The 24,580-nt window shown below is 34.3% G+C and overlaps 3 protein-coding genes across 4 annotated transcripts; all 3 read right to left on the bottom strand.

The window, feature by feature from the left end:
* Positions 1-5,204: 5,204 nt before the first annotated feature.
* Positions 5,205-8,493, bottom strand: LOC131640681 (uncharacterized). 2 transcript variants are annotated; one of them, XM_058911068.1, is made up of 3 exons: positions 8,357-8,493; positions 7,042-7,907; positions 5,205-5,599 (listed from the first exon to the last, which is right to left on the bottom strand). In XM_058911068.1, exons 2-3 carry the CDS (start codon positions 7,902-7,904, stop codon positions 5,425-5,427), a joined length of 1,038 nt encoding a protein of 345 aa, XP_058767051.1. In that variant the 5' UTR covers positions 7,905-7,907; positions 8,357-8,493; the 3' UTR covers positions 5,205-5,424. The 2 variants fall into 2 exon arrangements, with proteins under 2 accessions (XP_058767051.1, XP_058767054.1); XM_058911071.1 differs by lacking the exon at positions 8,357-8,493 and adding an exon at positions 8,156-8,281.
* A 2,069-nt stretch (positions 8,494-10,562) lies between these two features.
* Positions 10,563-11,105, bottom strand: LOC131608697 (endoglucanase 2-like). Its single transcript, XM_058880213.1, has one exon. The coding sequence runs from the start codon at positions 11,084-11,086 to the stop codon at positions 10,715-10,717; it is 372 nt and encodes a 123-aa protein (XP_058736196.1). The 5' UTR covers positions 11,087-11,105; the 3' UTR covers positions 10,563-10,714.
* Positions 11,106-11,135: 30 nt separating this feature from the next.
* On the bottom strand, positions 11,136-13,252 carry LOC131644797 (endoglucanase 24-like). Its single transcript, XM_058915395.1, has 5 exons — positions 13,000-13,252; positions 12,386-12,669; positions 11,851-12,288; positions 11,395-11,582; positions 11,136-11,211 (listed from the first exon to the last, which is right to left on the bottom strand). Exons 1-5 carry the CDS (start codon positions 13,220-13,222, stop codon positions 11,136-11,138), a joined length of 1,209 nt encoding a protein of 402 aa, XP_058771378.1. The 5' UTR covers positions 13,223-13,252.
* Between the last annotated feature and the right edge of the window lie 11,328 nt (positions 13,253-24,580).

Here is a 24,580-nt window from a genome sequence, read left to right on the forward strand (position 1 = left end):
TAAGGGTGTAATATGATCCTCTTTTGTGATTAGGTAGTATAACAAAAAAAATTGATATTCTATTAGACTCTGTGATAAATATATTTGAATCATCATTTATCTAGATGAGAAGGTGTGAGATTCTATTGTGAGTCAAGTATACTGATTTGAGTGATAAAAAGGGTTATGTTAAGAGAGCTTATTTTTACAACTTCTCCTTATGTAATTATGATAAGTGAGTGAATCCATAATTGCTATTGTTAGTTAACAATATAAAAGAGAAATGGAGTAAAGAAGAAGAATGAGGATGTGGTGCAGCTGAAAGACTAGAACCTATACCAAACAAGCACATAATCAACCAAGAGAAATCTAATGCTTCTAAAGTAAGAATCACTACTTTTGACTTTTTTGTAACTAAAACTTTATTATCATATATCAAGGCCCTATGAAAGATACGTTTCCATTATGTTCTTAGAGAGTAAAACTAATCACTTTTGCATGAAATTCAAGGAAATTTTGGTCATTGGAAGCTTAAACTATTCCCACTCAAATTTAATTTTCATTATTAGTAATAACATTGTGGTGTATAATTGGGATCACAAACTATATAGGGTAGCAAAATCTCTTCAAAATGAATCATAAAATTACATGTTGTATTTTTCTTGTATTCAAAATTACAAACAAAAGCAATCTTCCAAACATAGCCGCAACTACGAGAGAGTTGTCACAATATTGTTGATCATTATCAAAAACGGGCAAAACCATGGCTCTAACATAGAATAAGCATGTGAGGCCATGTTACTCTTGTCTTCAAAATATTCTACATAAAGACAAAATTAGTTATGCATTTAGGTTGTTTGAATATCTTTTTCAACATGAGAAACTTAAGCTCATCCTTATGTACATTTTCATTAGATACACATATTAATATTTGAAATTATAACTAAAACATAATGAATATAGAATGAATATTATGATAAAATTTTATCAAGTAATATTGAAACTATTAATATTTGAAATTATCACTAGTAAATATTTACTCAAAACTCAAACTCATTTGAATGTAATTGTGTCAAGTATGTCATTTGAATGTTGTTGCTTGTTGTGGTCTCATTATGCATGTTGTTTAGTTCTATGTGTAATGTGGCTTTAATTGTTTCTTTTGAATAGTCTTGTTTAATATGTTATCCAAGTTAGCTTATAGTCTAACCATTAGGTTAAGAATGCATCATAGAGGTGAACTAGTATGCACCCTTATTAAATAGTGCGTTAATAGAAAGTCTTGAAAATGAGTTGAAAGTGAGATGTTGATTATATATTGTATATGTAGTTAAAGATTTTGATTAAAAATAAGGGTTATAAGAATATTAAGTGTATGTGATATTAAAATTATTTGTTTAACTTTGCTCGTGGCCTTAGACTCCTTAATAATGTTGTTGTGTTTCAATTTTTTTGGAGATTTTTCTTTTTTATAAGCAAATGGATCAAATAGAAAGAACACAAGGGATGCTAAATCCGTGGTTACAATATAACGAAAAATCAAAGGAAAAGGAAACCTAACCAAAAGATCCAACAAGAACCACCTAGAACAGCAATACAAAGCCCTTCTCGGGTCGATACACCATTCCTCCCAAGAAAGAGGAAGCGGAACTTTAAAACCCGGAAAGAACCAATCCCACCCAAGTAATTTTATCAAACCAAACCCATCAAAATTTGCTAAAATGAGACCTTTAAAAAGGATATCATTCCTACATTTTCAAATAACCAAACAAGTGATTAAACCAAAAAATCAACCTGAGTCCAAGACAAAAGCCAACTTAAAAGATTGTTCCAAAGAAATAAGACGATCCAAAGTGAGACAAGAGGAAGAAGAATCAACAACCCAAAGCCAAAGACTAATCTTGTTCCACTACCTCCTTGAAACGGAGCAATGGCAAAAAAGGTGATCTAAGTCTTCGTCCACCACGAAGCAAAGAGGACATACCAGATTGTGTGACCCCCTTAACACATCATGCTTGAAAAGCTCCGATTTAGTTGGAAGTCTATTCCATAATAAATGCCACCCAAAAACTTGGACTTTATTTGGAACCTTTGTTTTCCATTAACTAACCAAGTCATGAAGTCAAACATCCAACTCCTAGGTACGAGAAGCCTAATACGAAATGCAATCATTGAAATTACTAACTGAGAAGCCATTGACATTCCTCCACCAAACAAAAGAATCATGAAAAGAACTCCCCGGTTGAACCGTAACCAACAAAAGTAATAAATCACCGATATGGTCTTCCATTGGCTGTAAAGCGTGGTATAAACTCCATCTAATTACCCACTCCCAGACACCATTAATCCACTCCCCCATATGAGAAACATTCAAATACAAGGGTCCTCCAACAAAAACAAATCTAGAAATAAGTTGCAAAGAGGAGATGGACTAATCCAACGATCCCGCCAAAAATCAATGCAAGTGTCGTCACCAAGTTTGCACAAAATAGAGGAGGAGAACCAGTTTGCTAAAGGTTCTGACTCCATACTTCCAACCGCACAAAGATCTCTCCATTAAAGCGACACTTTACTTCTCGAGTGAAAAGCCGAGTCTTCAAGCATAAATGTTTTGATATCTCCATACCTACAAGAAATAAGGTTAGTCCAAAAAGAATTGTCCTCATTCAAGATACGTCACTTCCATTTGCTAAGAAGAGACAAGTTGAATTTGCCACAATATTTTACACCAAGACCACCCTCTTTATTGGGTGAACACACCTTATCCCAAACAATCCAACAAATCTTCTTCTTCACTTCATCACATCCCCAAAGAAAATATTTTTGAAGCATGATAATCTCCTTGATAATTGCTTTAGGAGTCTTGTAAAAAGAGAACATGAAAATCGGAATACTAGACAACACCGAATTCAAAAGGATCACTCTTCCACCAATAGATAAATGTCTATTTTGCCACCCTCATAACCTTCTTCTTAACTTGGAAACAATAGGCTTCCACACATATATTCTCCTAGGGTTGATCCCAACCGGAATGCCGAGAAAAATAAAAGAGGAGGAGTCGATCTCACAATTAAGGAAAGAAGAATCCACTTGAAGAATATTCGAATCCAAATTAACTCCCAAAAGCAAACTTTTGTTCAAATTCACCCGAAGACCGGAAGCCAATTCAAAGCCACGAAGAATGGACTTAAAACACCAAAGGTTGTCCCAAGAATCATCTCCGATCAAAATAGCATCATCGGAAAATTGAAGGATATCAAAGTAAGTTAAATCATTAATCCAAATATCCTTTAAATCACCCACCAAAGACGCCATCTTTACCATTCCCGCTAGGCCTTCCGCAAACAACAAAAAGAGAAAGGGCGAGAGAGGATCTCCTTGATGCAATCCTCTAGAAACCAAGAAATCTCTAGTGGGACTACCATTCACAAGAATAAAAATGGAAATATTGAAATTCCAGAGGAGGTAGGTGAGTCAAAGTTAGAACATGATTATTATGAAAAGTACAATTTACTGGTGATGATAGTACAAACTTTAATTATGATGATGATGTACAGTGTACTGGTGAGAACTTAAAGAATAAGAATGTTGATGATGATGTTGTCCAAGTAGATGTTAGAGTAAAGGATGATGTTAAAATAGATGATGGTGCAAGGGATGATGTCCAAGTAGATGATGTGCATGGGATAAAATAAGTTCTAAAAATGGTGAGGGTATCCAAATAGATGATGGTGCAGGGGATAACGCATGTCCTAAAAAAGATCTAGGTGGTGATGCTAACTATGTAGCAAGTGATGGTCACATGGAAAATTTTAATGGTAGTGAGTATGAATGTAGTGAAGATTCTCTTGATTTGAATTTGACTAGAGTCCTACCCTTTGAGTTCTTAGGTGAAAATGTGAGCCATGTTGATAATGATATTACCGACAACAAAAAAGCAACTACACTTGACTTTGGGCATGATCATGGTGATGATTCTGATCAATTGCACACACCTCCTGATGGTGGAGATGATAAATAGTGTTTTGTTGCAGAACTAGAAATGATGATGGTTGTGCAAACTACGGTGGAGCGAAGCTTCCAATTAACTATATCGATGTGATATCGTGGATTGGAGGTTGTGATCACGGTACTTCTTGAACCAGAGGTATCGGTCTTGATGCAATATCGTTAATCGGTGTTCGTTATCTCCGATACTATGGACCTAAGAGGGGTACCTGCATGGTTAACACTCCAACGCCCAAGTTAGTTTAGGGTTCAAGATAGATGGTAGTGAAAATGGAGATTAGAGATTGTGTACCTAAGAACCCTTTACAAAGGTATTTATACCTTAGGATCGACGGAGTAGACTGAATAATGGGCCTTGTGCTATTAGGTCTTTGGTCGGCGCGTAACAGTGGATCTCAGATCTTTGGCATGCACGAAACAGTTGGCCCGAAGACTCGTCGGACATGTTTGATGCTAGGAGAGTCTTTCAATAATACTGGCATGCCTCAAGGGATGTTCATACATACGTTGGTTGGCATGTGCCACTTTGGTTTTTCCAAAGCGTGATGTGGATGTGAGCATTAAATGCAATCTTATTATTGAAACGTTTCACCATTTTTCTTTGACGTGTGACCTGAAAAGATATGGGATAACATGACGCAACTTTACGTGTATTCGAGTACACTTGAGTGTGATTGTCTTCTCCAGATGAAATATGACCGTCCATTTTCCCTTATTTCCAACTTTCGATCAGATCCGTTCGATTTTCTTCACTTATATAAAAATGGAGAGAGATCATGGAAATAACTTTTTAGCCATCTTGTTGTAGATTGAACAATTTATAATCGAGAAGACTCGTTCATATACCTAATACCTCAATAGTTTTAGTAAAAATATGATGTTTGTCTCCCATGGATGTTTTCATCATGACCCATCAGTTTGACCCACAATCTATGATGGTTTAAATTCAACCAAAATTGTAAATCTTAATGCTACAAATTTCAATCTTATGACTAAATTGAAACACATTTCAATGAACATAGCAAAAATACTTTTAAGTTTAATGACTATGCTGCTATGCACACGGATCATAATCCTCCATATAAATTTTTAAAAACATCAGTGCAAAGTCATTAAACTATACTTCTTTAGTTATAAGAGCGCCAAGGATTCGTTATAAGAGCTTATGAGTTACCCATGATGTGAGGTTGATGATTCAGTTTCAGGTCTCCAAAATGTACTTTGAAGAGACACCATATATTTTGTTTTTTTCTCATGAATGAAAAGCACACCAAGTTTTACATTCCACGGAAAAATATTTCCCGCATTCAATTTCGAAAGGCATAGAAATGACATCAGAAAATGAAGTAAAGACATTCATGATGTTTATGGTACCTCATTGATGCTTTTTTTTCAGGATTAAGGGACGTCAAACAAATTCTAAAGTACAAATGACATTTACATGTTTGAAGCACTCAAGGCCATCATCTTACACTGTTCATTCAGTGCCAGAAGTTGAGCTTCTTTCTTGTCTAGCAAGGTACTCAGCTTCACATTCTCTTCCATAAGTTTCTGAACTTCAGCCTCTTTCTGCATTTTCTCACCTTCCAACTGGGTAGTTTTTCCAACTAGCCTGCGCTCCCGAGAAAGAAAGAAAAAAAATCACGCATTAAGACATGTAACTTTAATTCTAGATGAAAATAAACCTTCTGTATGAACGCTGTAATTAAAACTCATCATCACTATCATGGAAATGTGTCCACATGTTGCATAATCATATTATATAGACAGAAACGCAACAATTCAACGACAGAAGAGTATAATCATGAATTTGTGATAGGTATATAAGCACTTAGAGAACCCATGATTAAAAGCTAATCATCAATGATGAAGAACCAAGTCAATAATTCTCCACCAAGGATCTCATACTACCAGATGCGGAACTTGGATACCCCATTATTACTCCTAAGTCCTTATCAAATTATCTGATTCAAACAAGATAGAAAGGTATCTTGAACAAGGAGAGACAAGTTGAGGAGGATACACTAAGCCATCTTTTAGTATGATAAACAACAAAAATATATATGTCAATCGAATAAAAACTATCCGAATTTAACAAGTAACATAATAAAACTATACGAACATGAAAACACAAGAGAGTAGGCATGTTAACTTCCATAAGGTGGTATTTTTGCGCAAAACAACTCATTAAATGATCTTATGTTATTGATAATTAGGAAATAGTGCTGTAGATGGCAGAAAATGGAGGAAGGACAAAAATCCACAATATAAACACCCCATTGCGGCCTCTGATAACGCTCCATAAACTGCCTACGGCAGATGTAAGAAAATCCCCCATGCAATTTCACCAAGGCGGTGCCATGGCTGCCATTTCACAATACTGTTTAGAAGCCAACCTAGAGAACAGTAAAGTTTCTCTCACTGTGGCTGTGAAATGGCAGCCATTTCACAATACCTTCAAATAAAGGTATTGTAAGTAACTCATCATAATTTAGAAAACTACATTTGAGAACTACGGACCTATAGGTTGTCAACTTTTACTTTTTGGTTTTCAAATACAAATTTAAAAAACAAAACGCATTTGAATAAAATGGGGTGAAGTTGATTCATAACACAATTTTGAAACGGAATTATCTCAGTTTTAAAATAAAAAACAAGTATTAACGATTTCAGTTTTATATTTACAAAATTAGAGACCGTGTATTTCCCATAAATCAAACCATAGTGATTGACTGGTCTTTTCTCCTTCAATTGAGTTTTGCCTCTGAAGGGAAATATACTGGCAGAGTCTGTTATTCAAACGTTTAACAAAATGGACATATAGTAGCATGAGATTACGGAATAGATGCTAGTACCATGAAGAGTGGGATGCAGGCAATCAGTTCCCTATCATATTCCATCAAGAGAATTATACTAGAAAATTTAAATTTATAAAAATGAAGCAGGAATTATACCAACACAACTAGGTCAAACAATCAGATGCATTTCAAACACCAGATAATTATCAAAGCACTTGCATATGACAATTAACTGTTTAATGAAGTAAATATTTACCGTTCAAACAGCTTCTCAATAGTTTGGAATTGCTTCTCTGAGGATAGTAAAGTTTCTCTAACTGTGATTAGACTACTGACATATGACTTGAGAGAAACAAATTCCTGTTTCACTCTACAAAGCTCTTCTTCATTTTCAGCAGCTCGCTCTCTCTGTCTAGTTGTTTCTTCCACCAAATCCGCAACTCTTTGCCGCATGTCATTCAAAATACTATTTGTTCCCAAAGCAAAACTCTCCATTTCTTCCAATTTCATTGACAAATTCTCTAACTGTGCGGACTTTCGCATAATTTCTTCCTGACCTAAACTGACTTTTTCCTTCTCAATTGTCGTTTCCGATTCTGCCAACAAAACCCTTTTGACAAGGGCTTCCATCACATCAGTGACCATCTGAACAGAGTTCAGCATCTCCCCTATATAAACTGCATCTTGTTCGTCTAACGAACCTTCATGACGTCCAATCCCTATCCAAGATTCATCTTCGTCTTTCCCATCAAACGAAGAAAGATCAACATTCCTAGACCAACCCGATAACGGAATACCATCCTTATCAACAAGCCCTACTCCATCTAACTTTTTTATACCGCAAGACGTATGCGCTAGATGAGGAATAGCCATGATTCTGGCTTTTGATTTTAAGTACATAAGCAATGTATTAGTAGTCCTTACTCTTTGCCACAAAACCTCTAACTCCTTTTTCGAATCCTCCTCTGATCCATGTATACAAGCCTTTATCTCGTTAAGCTTTTCTTGCAATATATCGACTTGAGATTGGTTTCTTTCCATCCCTTCCTTCCATGTTTCATGTGATTGACTCGCCGAAGACTTCAAACCCGACATTGCAACATCTTCACCCTCTGCCATTTCCTGTCCAATGCAGCATAAGATAATAAAAATTTCAACTAAATCCTAAAATATATGCAACAATATAAAGAAATAAGGCCAATATTTCAAAATGCAAAAACCCTAAAAAAAAACCCAATTCCAACTAGAATTCCAAGTTAAAGCTCCATAGAAAATCAAGCAAGAATTTTGAACAAAACTAAAATGAAAGCACAATTCATAAGAAAAAATTCATCTACACATTAATCTAATAAACCTATAACACAATTCACCAATTTTACAGCTAAAAGCAGTTTTGAGATGAAATTCCACCAAAGAAATGAACTTTAAACCGATCTGGAAGAACAAGGGTTTGAAGGGGTAACGTCGTAGCAATCAAAGTCAAAAAGAAGAAAAAGATAAAATTGAAGTCTTAAAGAAAGAGAATATACAAGAATAAAATCGAAGAAGAAGGAAAAGGGTAGAGAGAGAACCTGAAAAGGGCGAAGAAGAAGAAGATGATGATGAGGGGTGTATGGTGGATCGTGGGGTACAGTAGCAAAATGCTCGTGCCTAATGCCTATCTTTTTCTCAAGTAAAGAAAAAGAAACATCACCTGTTTGCTTTTTTTTTTTTTTTTTTCCTTTTTATTTATTTCTTACCTCTATTACTTACTTTCTTTATAATTTCACTTTATTTTTTTTTTGACTAAACAGATACAGTATAATTTTTATTTGTTTACATTTTCAGTAAAGATAATTGACATTTATTTATAAAATTTACACTTAAAAATCAATTACTCTTAAAGTTGTTGATATATATATATATATATATATATATATATATATATATATATATATATATATATATATATTGATTTGAAAAATTATTTTTTTTATAAAAAACGATTATAGTACTACATATCTTTAATATATAAAAGTTCAAAAAAAATATTTAAGTTATTTTAAGTAATTTTTTATAAATATAATGTTAAAATGTATCTTTTCTAAAAATAATATGATTTTTTATTATGTTTTAATTTTTAATAGTATATAATTGAAAACTACTTTTTTTTTATTGATAAAAAAAAGTTAAAATAATTTTTTATTTTTTATTATTTTTTAGAATTCACCAAAAAAAACAACTTTTAAAGATAAAAGAAAGAATTTATAATATATCAGTCACATTGAGAATTCTTCGAAGGCACGCATTACTTACTTAAATTTTTAAGTTAATATTTAGTTGTGTGTGCGTGTGTATGGTCTAGTGGTGAAAACTTGAATTTTGAGGGTGTGCTTCCAGCAAGCTCCCATGTTCAAATCCTAAGTGTCTTAGTCGAAATTAGTACTTTAGAGTTTTAGATAGGGGTGTTCGTGGTTCGGTTTGAATCAGTTTTAAGGCAAAAACTCATCCGATCAAAAAATAAAATTATATTTTTATTAATATTATAAAAATACTAATAAATCATAGATTTGATATAATATATCATATAATATATTAAAAGTTAATATTATAAAATGAAAATGATCGACTATAATTGAAATAAATGAAATAATAAAAATAAATAGATTAAACTAAGCTAATAGATAAGATAAAAAATTAATTATCATATAATAATAAATTTATGTAACATATCATACTAATAAAAAATAAATAAGTACAAAATACATATACATGCGGTTCGGTTTGGTTTGGATCGATTTTGAAAAATAATTCAAAATCCGATCCGAACCGTATGGTTCTTACAAAATGACATCCAAACGCATCCAATAAACTTCGATTTTTTGCGGTTTTCGGTTTTTTTGGATCGGTTTGCGGTTTTTATTTGAATTGGTTTGGATTTGAACACCCCTAATTTTAGAGCATAAATATCTGAGTGTCTATCGGAACCACCATGGCTTTGTTGAATTTGTATGTTTTAACTAATGTTTTTATGTTTTTTGAACTACATTGTAGTATTAGTGGGATCCAATTTAAAATTTTAGATGACTGGTATGGATATTTAAAATATATAATTGAATTATTTAAATAATTAGAAAGTGTGAGAAAATATATTATATTGAATAAGGTTCATTTATACCACCAAATTAAGTGGTGGATGTTCTTATAGTCTTATGCCACAATAGTCATATGTCTAATTGGTTGCGGCTCCACAAAAATTTAAATTCTAGAACCAGATTCCTCTATTATATATTAAGATTTTTTGGCAAGTAGTTTAGTGACTAAAGTTTACCTTAAACAATAAATAAATAGAATATCGTGAATTCAAATCAGCGTCTCTGTATTTGATGTCTCTATACAACTATCAACTGAGCTCACTTATATTTAAGTCAATATTTATCTTGAGACTTTGCATGTAGAATTTAATGTCAATTTAATATTATTCTATTATTAATATTATATGAATACTCATGTTACTTATATATTTTTAACAATTGGATGTTTATTACAATATATTTGTTTCAAACCTAATCAACTTAGAAATAGATCTCAATTTATTAAGTTGTGAAATTGCTTAATGACTGAAAGCCGCTGCTAACATTATAGTTTAGTTAAAAGACACATTCAACTAATCCAAATGATTAGACATAATATTTAGATCTATGAATTGAATGATCATGTTTTAACTATTATTAAATGGATTTAATGAAAGCTTAAACATAATACAATCTTAATATCATTCTTGTTACTCAGGTTAATTACTTAAAAGCACATATAAGTTAGTTCTACAAAATACATAAGAAAGTATAGTACAACTCTTCTTTCATATCAGAAACTCAACCCTAATGTGGGGGCATATATTCACACATGCCACACCAAAATTGGATCATATATACATCATACATGTGGTTCTAGAAAGACCAAGCTACAGAGGAAGTGGCAACCAAGCCAGATAAAACACCAACCAAAAGTGCATTACTATAAGTAGTTGGCTCACCCTGCATTGAGTTGTTCCTAAAATCATCATATGTCTCATTCAAAAATGGACCCCCCACCAAAGCTCCATATGCCACATTAGGATTAGGCTCAGCTGAATCATACCACTTGAATCCATCCCTGCATCCCGTTTTAGCATCAACTGGAATTGAGGATCCTCTATGATGTATATATTTAGGATACTTAAGTCCATATCCTACAACATAACTCATCCTCATTGGATTTTCTCCCAACACATACTCTAGCTGAGAAATTGCGAATTTACGGAGGTCTATTGGCTTATACATTTTTCCGCTACAATATAGATTTTCAGTTTGAGATGTCAACATGTAATCACTATAAAGAACAGCTAAGAACGCAGAAGCTACCGAGTGTTGCAAAGGGTTCCACGGTACCACCCAAATCAATCCACCTGTTTTGCAATCAAAGTTTGTGTAAGTAACAACTTATTTGAGATAGACACTTTAGATTGAAGATGTGTCTGGTATCTGATATGTGTTGGTATGTGACGTGTCAATAGTGTCTGGTGTTCATGTTTGTACTTCATATTAAAGGCGAGCCTTTGTCATGAATTAACTAACAAAAATGAATGCACATGGACTGAAAAAATGGTTTAAGGAAGAAAGGAATGCTACTTTTGGTTCTGTTGGTTGTGGCTGTTGGTGAATCGGGTAGAAGCTTGCACATCAGTATTTCAGCGGTTTCTCTATACTTTTGAAGGTCAAGGTTCTCTGCATCTGGGACATCTCTAGCCCCAAAGAAGTTTACTCTGGACAAAAGAACCTAATTCAACGTCGCAAAATGAATGAGAAAATTTATCACAATTACTAATCTATGAAATACTATCATAGGTACAGAAACCTGATACTAACACAAACACATCGATGTTGATAATTTGAGAAAATTGTATCTTTGAATGTTACAATATGTTTCAATGTCATGTCAGTATCAGACACCAACACTGGTCGGATACCAGACATATCTTCAATATTCTTCAATCTCATCAAATTATCACCAAAATAGAAAAAACATTGGATCAAACTTCATATACCTGAGTTGCAGCATGCTTATCATCCCAACTAAACCAAGATACACTTCCTAAACTTCCAAATTCATTCTCATTCTTCTCTTTCACATAATTCAGGTATGATGGGTCCTTTGTTGCATGATAAAGCCAACTACCTGCCCATAAAAGTTCATCCTCATAACCAGATGAGTTATAGTATTTTCCAACTTGAGGAACACTGACACTGTAGGAAACTTTGTATGTATCAGCAAAAGTAAACAGTTGCTGAGCATGTTCAAGGAGAATCTGAGAGTAAGTGAGATTAATTTCCTTAAAAACTAGAGACGCCGAGGCTAGTGCAGCTGCTGTTTCGGCTGCAACTTCTGTTCCGGGGAAAGATGAGTTAACTTGAATGACTGGTCTTTTCTCTGTCATGTTTTCAGGTCTTTCCCAGCAATTGTGGTCCACCTCAGGATCCCCTACCTTCAATCACACAAATCCATAAGTCAGTTACACGAGCCAGACACGCCTTTATTTAGAGGTGTCAGTGCTACAGAGATACTTGAAACAAAAAGTTAACCTGAATGTAAAGGATATCAGCAAAAGGATGAGCATTAACAAGATAGTCAGTGATCCACTTGAGAGAATCCAGTGCATAGTCTAGCTGCTTCCCTGCATCCATATGATGTCCATATTCAAGAATAGCCCAAGACAAAACTGTAGCAGTAAAAGCCATTGGAAACCCAAACTTCACAAGATCACCAGCATCATACATTCCTTTAGACAAATCCAAATTCTCTTCTCTCCCATCTTTTAGCCCGGAATCCCCTCTCCACCAAACCCGATTATTCTTCACCTTACCAGCTGCATATACATACACACCATTTTCTGTTATATTAGAAATTTTCATATTATGCAATTGATCAAATAGCTATCCTAAAATGCTTTTGAAAAGAAGTTAAAATCAACCGATATATCAACATGTCATAAGCCGTTTTCACTAAACCAAAATCACAGGCGCACTTAGCGAACATAGGCGGCTAAGAAGGCTTCATGGCTAAGTAACTTCAAGTTTAAGTAATCAACCCCGCTAAGCCAAGATCACAAGTTGGCCTAGCGAGCAAAGGCAGTTCATGACTTCAAATAAGTCAATCCAAACATGCCTTAAAAATAGATAAGGTTAGATTACGTTACATTTTTGGACGTCGAAAAACTGAAGGGCTAATTCAAGAGAAGAGACATATTTGGGATTGATGTCGGAGAGTTGAGGTGAACGAGAATGGTGATGAAACTTGGTGAGTATAGTAAAAACACCAGCACCAACTACGAAGATAGCTACCACGGAAACGGTTAACCACCAACACAAGGCACTCCCATAGTGTTTTCTGTTTGCATCATCACCAACCTTTTCTTCCATTTGAGTCTCAGTGAACAACAGGAATATGAAAAGTCATGGTGATTTGTGGTTGTATTTGAAGTTTCTAAGAATTAGAAAAATGGTGGAAAGTGAGACAAAGAAGGAGGTTATGTACTTATGTTACTAACTACTTTGTTGTTGTTGTTAGAGTTGTTTTAGTTGAAAATTTCTACTGATTAATAAAACAGAAACAGAAGTAGATTTTTCTTAGTTGAAAACTTGAGTGATATTAATTTTTTCAATACAATATTACATGTAAAGGCATTTTGTTCGATAGAATTTAAGTGCTACTCCAACAGTGTAACACAAACGAACATCTTATGCTTACTTTAAGTAAAATAGTAGAAACTAAAGACGGCTTGTTGTCATATCTCAAAGTTTCTTTTGTCATTGTATACTGTCATTTAATTTATAACTTCATATCTAGTAAAAAAATTACTAAAAAAGTTTATTAAAGTAAAATCTTAACAAAGAAAAAAAAAAGTGGAACAAAAACAACTATCAATCCCACCACGTCAGGTTGAATATATGGATCAACTTTTTGCCATAGGACCATGTTACAAACTTAATTGTTAATCTCAAAAAAAATTTAATAACTTCTTTTATAGTTTATTTAGTTTTTAAACTACCTATTCGACTTCTTTCAATCTAATCTATTTTCTTTACCATGAATCTACAGATTTTCTCTTTACATGTTTAAACCACATAAGTTTATTTTTCAACATCTTTTTTACTATCGGTGTTATCCCCAACACTCACTCTAATATTGTCATTTTTAATCTTATCATGTTCAATCTTATCATACAGAGACATCAATAATGAGCAAGTCAAATATTAAAGAAAACCTTTAAGGATAGTAGTTAATATTGCATAAAGAAACCCCATGGACTAGTTAAAACCGCTAGAGACATGATTACAAAACCAAAAAGATACGAGAAAAAGACTCTGACACATTGACCTTCTTTAGGAGCCTGCTTTTTCTATAGGACGCTACCTGGCGAGTCACTTCTGCCAGATTAGTGTCCTTCATGGTCTTGTTGCCCTTCGACTCAGCTTGGGGAGCAACAACTTTACCAAAGTAATTTTAAAGAGAATAACCTCCTTCTTTTCTGTTGGATTTTTCTATCCCAACAGCAACCACACACATAGTTGCAAACCCTTAAAATCCTCAAGAAATATTCAAAGAAAATGTTAATCACAATAACGATCTCACACCCTAAGATGAGAGCTAGATCCAAACGATAATGGATGATGCAAGAGGTTGGAGATGAAAAGGTTTTGTTTGTAAAACTCAAAACAAGATTCAAAACTCTATTGAAAATTGGGAGAACAAGTGTGTTGTGAATTCTAAATCAGAAGTGAATGTGTATGTTTTTCAACATTGTGAAAGGGATTTTAGAAAAATGTTTATATGTGTGCTAGAGATCTAGCACAAAAATGAGAGAAAAATGCTATTTGGCCCGAGTCATATGCAAAAAGTATGAGACAAGTCAAATCAAATGATTTGAATCAAGATCCATGGACCAAGAAAATTTGACTTTATGATTCGAGTCATATGATTTGAGTCAATAAAACCTCTAATTTGAACCACATACACAAAACTAAAATCCAAAAACAACTTTCTGTGTTTGATTCAAGTCAAGCACTCTATGATTTGAATAAACAATCTTTGATTCGAGTCACGGTCTGGTGTGATTCGAATAACACAAACAGAAGCAAATCATACTTTTTCATAAATGAGGTTGATTCGAGTTAAGATATATATGATTTGAATTATGACTTCACAAAAGCAATTCCTGGGTATTTTGTAACCTTGATCTGAATCATGTAAGTTTGTGATTTGAATCACACTTTTAAAACCTTAATTTTTGCAAAATATGATGTGATTTTAAGAATCCAAACTTGACTTGAGCCATTCTCCAATGTGGTTTTTTATTCAAAATTTTGACAAATTGACAAGAAGCATAATGCTCATACCATAATTAAGCAATTTGATTTATGCATGCGTAAAAACAGATTAAAAACTCAACCCTAAGATACGCAATCATGTGAGGAGACTCATTAACGATAAAAATAAAACCAAAAGCTAAATGACAAGCAACAAACCATAAACTCTATGAGGCAGAGGAAACTTCACATTTAAGTTCTTAGACTCCTTTTAGCCTTGTTGTTTCTATGAGAAATCTAATAAAATTGCTTAATATTTATTACACCAACGAGTATTTTTGTTTTCAAAGTCATGAGAATGTTTTTCGGTGGAACCATGTTCAATGTCATCTAAGCAACAAACTTTTCTGTTGAACTTCTAAACGACTGATAATGAGATGATATGCTAACTTCCGATTCAAGTCATGGTTGTGTACATCCCATATCATTGTAAATTAATATTCCCACATTGGAAATGTATGTGATGACTTGAGCATATATAAGTGGGAGAACCCACTCACCTATCACCTTAAGGTTTTAGGTGGAGAAGTGGTGTGAACTTCTTAATTCTATCCACCCCTTCAGCCATATTTCCAAGCAAGTTTTGTGAACTTCTTAATTCTATCCACCTCTTCAAAGTAGTCAATATCCTAACGTGTTCGTTGAAATATTGAGAAGAGGTTACAAAAGTAGAACCTGAAACTTTCTTTGTAATATCAAAAAATATTTTCAAGAAATTAACAAAACACTTTGCATTATCCCAATCTACATTATTTGGAATACCACCTTTCATCAGCACAAAATCAGCACACTTCTCACTCAATCTCTTAAATGCCTTCTGAAACTTCAATGCACTTTCAAGCATAAGATATGTGGAATTCCACCTAGTGGAAACATCCAACTAAACAATCGACTTTTCATGAAACTTAGCTTCCTTAATAAAGGTTTTAAACCTATCCATACGACCCAAAGACGCACGAACATATCTAATATCATTCCTAATCTTACTAATTGAAGAATGATAGTCTTCGAGTCCATCTTGGACTACAAGATTCAGAATATGTGAACAACAACGAACATGCATATGTTCCCCTTTCAATGGATATGAATTCTAATCATTCATTGTATTTTTCAAGTAAGTGATAGCGACATCATTAGAACTAGCATTATCAACTGTAATGGCGAAAACATTACCTATTAGCCATTCCTCAAAAAAAAATTCAATTTTTTTGCCAATGGTTACTCCTTTGTGATTCACACTTGGATAGAAATTCAGAATCCCTTTATGGACTTTCCAATCATGATCAATGAAATGTCCAGTGAGACAGATATAACTTAAATTTTACACAGATGTCCAACAATCAGTAACAAGACAAACACATTGATTTGATTTGTTTAACACACTTTTTAACTTTTGTTTCTCATTCTTGTACAAATCCCAACAATCTCTAGAAATTGTAATTCTTTTAGGAATCGAGAGTTTAGGTTGCACGACACTCATAAAATGAAGAAACCCCTCTCTTTCTAAAAACTTAAAAGCTAACTCATCAACAAGAATCATCCTAGCTAAAGCTTTCCTACATGCCTCAACATCAAAATGGACACTAGTGAGAACACCACCAGATCCATTCCCTTCTTCTTTTTTCATTTGTTGGAGAACAAGAGTCTATTGAGTGGGATCAAGAGACTCTATGGGAAACTTCTTACATTGGTTCAAAAAATGGTGTTTCAAATTACTAGTGTCATTTCTTTGTGAATCAGCGACATACGTTACATCACACCAATTACACTTGGCTCTTGATCCTATTTTTGTAAAATGTTCCCAAGTCCAAGATCTAGGTTTAATAGGTTTTCTGTTACCTGAATCCCCAGCAACAACATTAGGATCATTGGATGTGGCCAACGTTGAAGCTTCTCCAACTTTCCTTTTCTTATTAGCATTTTCTTCATCATTATTCACTTCATTACTTGGTTCCAATGGAGTTGGAGGTTCGGTTATTTCACCTTGTAAAATAGGAAACACATGAGAAATTTTTTCACATGTAAAAATTCAAGATAATACTACAAAAGTCAACCCAGAAAGCAGCAGGATGCATAAACTAATGAAATGACAACAAATAAAATTAAAAGAGATAGAAGTCTATGTTTTTCTAGCTTGTTCCCTATTTCAATTATAGAATGCATTATTTCATGCATATGAAATAATTGTTCCTCACCCAATATACTACAATTTCAATTTCATAAGTTAACTCATTGTATCAATCACAAAAGGGCTAGCACCCATAGTATCAATTTGATTGATAAATTCAGTGTATCAGTCTAAGAAAAATTCAGGAAAAAATAAACTACTTAAAATTAAGTTTTGACACCTGAGTATGGTTGCTAATAATATCGGATTGAGTTGATGAAGCAATTGGATCAGAGGACTTTTCTTGACTCATTCCTTTAAAATTTGAACGAAGAAAAATTAGAACATATTGAGAATTGAGATGAAATATAATAAATGCTAAAAAAAGAAGAAAAGAAATATCAGAGTGAGAACTGATGATTTCATTCTGGGTTTCGAAATCAAATATCAGAAAATTGAAATGAATTAGAACAATTTACTTACTGATATTTGTGGAGTGATGATTTCGGATTGAGATTCGAAACCAAAAAAGAAATTGAGATGGGCTGAGAGTGAGAACCAAAAATTGAGATGAAGAACTGAGAACTGAGAACTGAGAACTGAGAACTGAGAACTGAGAATTGAGATGAGAAGAACCACTCGAAACTAGAACTTAAATTGAGAATCGTAAGGAGCAAAATCGGCGGATTGAAACGGCTACAATCAATGTCATTCATTGTGAAATTAATTTGGAGGATATGATCGTTAATATGAGAGTGTGATTAGGCGTGGGACGATTGAGAATCTCGGAGAGTTGAAGATGTATGGAACGACGGCTAAACCTAATTTGGGAGATTCTGAGAATTAATGATAAGGCATTGGAATAAATACCGGTTCGGTTTGGACCGGTTTGGTTCTCTTACAGCCAATCGTAAACCGAGCCGAACCGGTCGGTTATGCTACTTAGTGTTCCAATCACATCCAAACAATTTCGTTTTTTTCGATTCGATTTTCGTTTTTTTATTGGATTGGATCTAAACACCCCTACCGGAAATTGTGAAATTTTCGGTGCTTTGTATCGGAAATTGTAAAATTTCTGGTATATTCTACAGGATATGCTGACCATGTCGCTTATTGGATATGGCAGAGCGAGGTATGTAACATTGCTTAAGTGCTTAATTTTTATTATGCAATTTGATTTATACTACTGTGTTTTAGTTGTATTTTTTGTTACAAGAGCGTCCAATGCTGAAGCTCACTTCTCATGGGTCGAAGTTGAAGAACTTTCTTGAGAGACCGATGCCTGACCAGGTGGCGAGGATAGTTCGAGACTTCTATTTGATGGACTTTGTTGGATCCTCCTTGACGATGTTGGACGCCCCTATATTATCAGCTTTTGTCGAGAGATGGCACCCGGAGACTTCATCCTTCCATCTTCCATCCGGGGAGATGACAATGACTTTGGATGATTTACATTCCCTATTTCACCTTCCGATTGCTGGTACATTTTTTACGGCAGTTCATAGGGACCAGGTGTCGGCGGTGCACATGGTGATGGATGCTTTAGAGGTTGATGTACTGGTTGCGCTTAAGGATTTTGGTGACACTCGGGGCTTTCACCTCAGGATGTCTTGGTTGAGGAAGGTTTATCAGGAGCTTGTCGATGCAAGGAGGTACCAGGCTGCTGCTAGGGCGTGCATGCTACATCTAGTGGCATTTACTTGTAACACTCCATATTTTCATAATTTAATGTAAAATTTATTTAATTGAATTATGGGGGAATTATTTGGAATTATTGAGGGTTATGAAGAATTAATCAGATGGGCTTGAGTCGTGATTAGTAAAGGAGGGGATGCATTGGTAGGCCCTATTACTAATTAAAATAATTTTATTTTATTTTTAATAAAATAGAAGGAGTTGTGGAATAGAGAAGGTTACAGTATTTGGAAAAGAGTCTGAACGTGAAAAGAGAAGAGGAGCAGAGAAGTGCGACAAGAGAGAAGAGCGAAGAATCAACCTTCAGGTAAGGGGGGACTCTTCCGTTTATCGTCTATTATGGGATTATAGGTAGTAGGATAGAATTGAACATGTTGTTCATGTCGACTGAGTTATGCTTAGGTTGTAGAGATGTTAGGTTTGGGAGAATTGATTAATAATGTTGTATTGATCATGTAAGGTGTGAATTGGATGATTAAAATGTGTTATTTGGTGTTTGTGGTTGCTGTTTTGGTGTTTGTAACTCGGTGAACTGACTTTTATTTTATAATGCAACAATGTTGCGGTGAGCATGAGTCGCCACCGACTTTTATTTTGTCCAATGTTAGGAAAGGTAAAAAGTACAGAAAAAGACCTTTTAAAAGAAAACGGGCTCGGGGGGTAAGTTATGAAAAGGGAAGGTGCAAGCACCCTTTTCATCCGTAGTTATCTACGGGCTCTTAACTTGCTTAGCTCATATTGTTTGTTTGTTTTGAAAGGAGCATAAGGACTTTAGCGTAAATGCGTAGCCTTAGTTTTTTGAAATGATATTGAAAAGATATTTTTATTGAGCTAGGCAGTTTAAGAGCACTACCCTATTTAACTGGTCTTTTTCTGTAAATTTTAAAGTTCCCAGGACTATCCATACTATATAGGAGTAGGTAGTCCTTGTTATATTGGACGTGCAGGTCATCGAAGGGTCATCGAGGTCGTTTGAAGGCAACAAGTAGAGGTACCTTTTGCAATATTCGAAGAGACAATCATTGTTTCGTAGGCAACCATCCGAGGGACTAGATCATATTATCGAGGCGACATCGCGGGTCATCGAGGGACTTATGATCTTTGCAATGATTTTTTAAATCGGGGGACTTTGCTAATTGGTACCTCTACGTTCGAGGGACTCAACCTTTTTAATCGAAGGCAACCAAGAGGGGCGTACCCTAGAGGTGAGTGTGTGAACAGGTAAAAAGGGTGTATTGTTTTCAGTTATTTATCTTAAGATTATGGTTAGCTAACGTTCAGTTAATTAGTCTTGCCATACATGCCTAGTTACTAACAGTTAATATTTACAGAAATTAAAAATGCGAAAAAGTAAAATTCCTACGCTATTACATGGCTTCGGGGAGGGGATTACAAGTTTAAACGAAAGGGGATAAAAAATTATTACAAACCCAAAATGAAAATTAAAACAAAAATAAAATATTAATATGTACAACTTATAAATGTCTGCAAAACAGTCCAATACTCAAGACGGTACCTCACAAAAAAATCAAGAAAGTGTTAGAAAAATAGCATGAAATGATATATGAGAGATAGTAAAAATAAAAACAAATACAAATTAAAAATTAACCAAAATATATTAAATTTTAAATCGAAATTAGAAAATAAAGATATTTTTTGTATTTTTTATTATAAGGAAAATAAAATCTAATTCTAATGTGTTGTTTTTTGTATTTTTGAATTTATTATAAATAAACAAAAGAAAAATTATATAATCTAAAAGGTAGTAAATTAATTAGAGGTTAGAAGTTACTAATTTAATGGGCTTTTTGTAAATGTAATGGCCCAGAATCAAAATTCCTTTTTTTTTAAACCTAATATTATTAAACTAATAAAAAAAATAATAAAGCAAAAAGAAAAAAAAAGTGGAGAAGAAAAAAAGAACAAGTTTAGTAAAAAAAATTATATCTCTTCTTAATCTCACGTGATACCTCTCTTTCTTTTTTCTTTATTTTTTTTTAATTAAGAAAAACTTGGCTAATCATAACATGACACCTAGCATGGAAAGGTAAAATAGTAAAAGCATACAAACTACAACATAGACCAAATTTCACATCTTATTTCTTCTCTCCACGGCTTCCATCTTTTTAGATCTCTCTCTATTAACAACAACAGACTTGCAAAAAAGACCCTGTTTCCCTCAAGTTCCTCTTTCACAAAAGCTAGATCTAAACTTCTAACATTATATTTTCTTTCAATATTCTCAAACCCAATTGATTTCAGGTACAACATTAACAACACAATTTTTTTAACACAAAATCAATGCATATATTTTCAATAGGCATGAAAGAGCAACAGAGAAAGAAAAATACCTCTGTACCAAATGACCGGAAATGGAGGAGAGGTCTCGACTTTCATGGCGGCCTCTACGACTACCGGTCCGCGGCTGTAGGCGGCACGGTTTCGCTAGCTGGGTGCGTGTTCCTGTGATGGCTGCAGCGTGGCGGTTGGCAGCAGCGGCGGTTGTAGTGGTTGTGGATCTCGTCGACGTGGTGGTTGCTCATTGCCATGTGTTGGATCCTAGGTGGTTTCGCGGGCTGCACGGATCTGCTCTTCTTCCATTCTTTTTCTGCAAACAAAACTTAATACACATTTATAGTACTATATTAATGTGTGACTTTGAATTTGTGTTATAAGTTTGGTATTTGAATTAGATTTTGGCTAATAGAATGGTGATATTAGTAAAGGTTAATGAAAATGATTGGTATATGAAGGAATTTGGAGTTGGGTTGGAGATGTTTGAAATTGTGTAGTGCTTATTTAGAAGAGCATGGCTCTGTTAGAAATTGTTGATTGGTTTGTTAAGTTTCAAAACATGTTTTGTGTCATGGTGATTTTGTGATGAGGTGAAACGAAGGATGGTGAACTGTTGTGGTGAAACCCCGGTGGTGTTTTACGGTTTGATGGAGAGAAAAAATTAGTAGGTTTGTATGGTTGATGTTAGATGTGTATGGTATGTGAAAGTGTTAGTAAAAACATGGGAGTGGTTGATTGTTGGAGAAAGGTTTAAAAATTGTGGAAATGTTGTAGTGTACGTGAGCGTCCGAGTCTAGGTTAGGATTGGTTAGTATTTATATAAAGAAAATTAGGTTAACTAAATTGGTAAAAATCAAATAGTAATTAACATAATCAAATCTTCAAATCAAAATGTGATTTGATTTTGATATTTTAATTATTCATATTGATTTGTGCCAAAAATAAAAACTATCCTAATAAATAGAATTTGAACAAATCTTTTTATATCTTTTTTTTTATTTTATGATTTTTTTGATATTTTTTGAATATAAAGTGAAAAAGTGAAAAAAAAAAATATTTTAAAAAATAATAATTAAATAAATACGAAAATGATATTAAAATATATAAAAAAAACTTATTTTTTTATGATTTTTAGTAATAAATGAAATTAATATTAAAAGCAAGGTTAGTAACAAATAAGAGGAAAAAATGTCAATAAGTGAGATTCGAACTCGGGACCTCTCGTTCTTGTACCTTTTACCCTCTAATTCTTACCAACTATTCTATGTCACTTATTCGAAATAAAATGACATCTGCAAATATATAAGGGCAAATTTTGGGGTATGACAGCTGCCCCTGTTCAATTATCTTAAACCTGAAGATGTAGAGTGGCTTGTATGCTAGTCGGTATCTGAAGGTGGAAGATGATTGAACACTAGAATACCAAGAAATTTGCCCTAGCCGAAGTAGGGACTTTTGTCGGAGATAGGCTTGAAGATGCCATACAGGTGTTCGGAGAAAATGTATGATGGAGATGGGCTTAAAGATGCCATCTGGCTTGATATACTTGAGAGTCAGAATGTGTCGTACGTTAGACTATTCTCAATTGCATCCTCAGATGTCTGGAAAACCGTGCGTTAGGTCGATGTTTTTTGTATTGAGGAATGGAGATGGGCTTAAAGATGCCATCCAGATGTCGAGACTGAAATGTTTGAGAAGTAGTTGTTTGAATGCTGATCGTATAGTAGATGAATTAGATTTTTGGAGAGTTGGTCGTGTCAGCACTGTTCGTAGTAACTGAATTAGACTTTGGAAGATGATCGTGTCTACACCGTTTGTGATGATAGAATTAGATCTTTTTGTCGTGTCAGTACCGTTCGTAATAACTGAATTAGACTTAGGAAACCGTTGATCGTGTCCACACCGTTCGTGATGATGGAATTAGATCCCTGAGAGTTGATCGTGTCAGTACCGTTCGTAGTAGCCGAATTAGATCTTGGAGAGATAATCGTGTCTACATCGTTCGTGATGATAGAATTAGATTCTCTCGTCGTGTCAGCACTGTTCGTAGTAGCTGAATTAGACTGGGAAGGTCAGTGATCGTGTCTACACCGTTCGTGATGATAGAATTAGATCTCTGAGAGTTGACCGTGTCAGTATCGTTCGTAGTAACTGAATTAGATCTTTGAAAATGATCGTGTCATTACCGTTCGTGGTAAATGAATTAGATCTTTTGTCGTGTCAGCACTGTTCGTAGTAGCTGAATTAGACTTAGTTGGTCATTGATCGTGTCTACACCGTTCGTGATGATAGAATTAGATCTCTGAGCATTGACCGTGTCAGTACCGTTCGTAGTAACTGAATTAGATCTTTGAAAATGATCGTGTCATTACCGTTCGTGGTAAATGAATTAGATCTTTTGTCGTGTCAGCACTGTTCGTAGTAGCTGAATTAGACTTAGTTGGTCATTGATCGTGTCTACACCGTTCGTGATGATAGAATTAGATCTCTGAGCATTGACCGTGTCAGTACCGTTCGTAGTAACTGAATTAGATCTTGGAAAGTTGGAGATTTCGTTCATTTGTCTGTTCCTGTATCTGAAAAAGTAAAGTTAGTCTTTATGCAATGTCATGATGCATGTATTGTGTAATGAGGTTCTCAAAATAAACGAGAATGTTGTATGTTATGTATGTAATGTGAATGAGATTCTCGAAATAAACGAGAATGTTGTATGTTATTTATGTATTGTGAATGATGCATGGATGGACTATATAGTCGAAGCATATTGGTAACTTTGTATAGCAATTGCTGGTTGAGAAAATAAATCTTCGTATGCTGTTGGAGATGATGACAAGTTGATTGTGTTGAGAACTCCTGTCTTCCGTTCGAGGATATCCAGCTGGAGATTTTTATTACCGCTTGGGGATGAAAGTAGCTTGAGTGATTTGATCTTGATGTATCCTGGCCGGGGACAAGAGAGAAGAATAGTCTTTTGATTATCTTCTTCTAATGGGGATAGCGAGTTTGAATAAACCTTGTTAGAGAAAAAGATTATGTCGGAGAACCGACAGTATTGGGGAGCCAAGTCTCTGTTGGGAAGAGATTACTTGAAGATAACTCCTCGAGGATTACTCCGTGGGGATATTGTTGTGAAACAACTTTGTGGGTAAGATCCCTTGAGATTTCAATTTTCATTGCCCCCGTGTCACTTGCTGTTGGAAAACATTTTCTTGACCATATATGGCCCTTTGCATGGGATCTGCTCCTGGAGTCGGTAACCTGGTATACTTGATTCTTGAGATTACGGGAATTAGAACTTCGAAGGAGACACTGAT

This window comes from Vicia villosa, linkage group LG1 (genome assembly GCF_029867415.1).
Source record: "Vicia villosa cultivar HV-30 ecotype Madison, WI linkage group LG1, Vvil1.0, whole genome shotgun sequence".
Taxonomy (NCBI): Eukaryota; Viridiplantae; Streptophyta; class Magnoliopsida; order Fabales; family Fabaceae; genus Vicia; species Vicia villosa.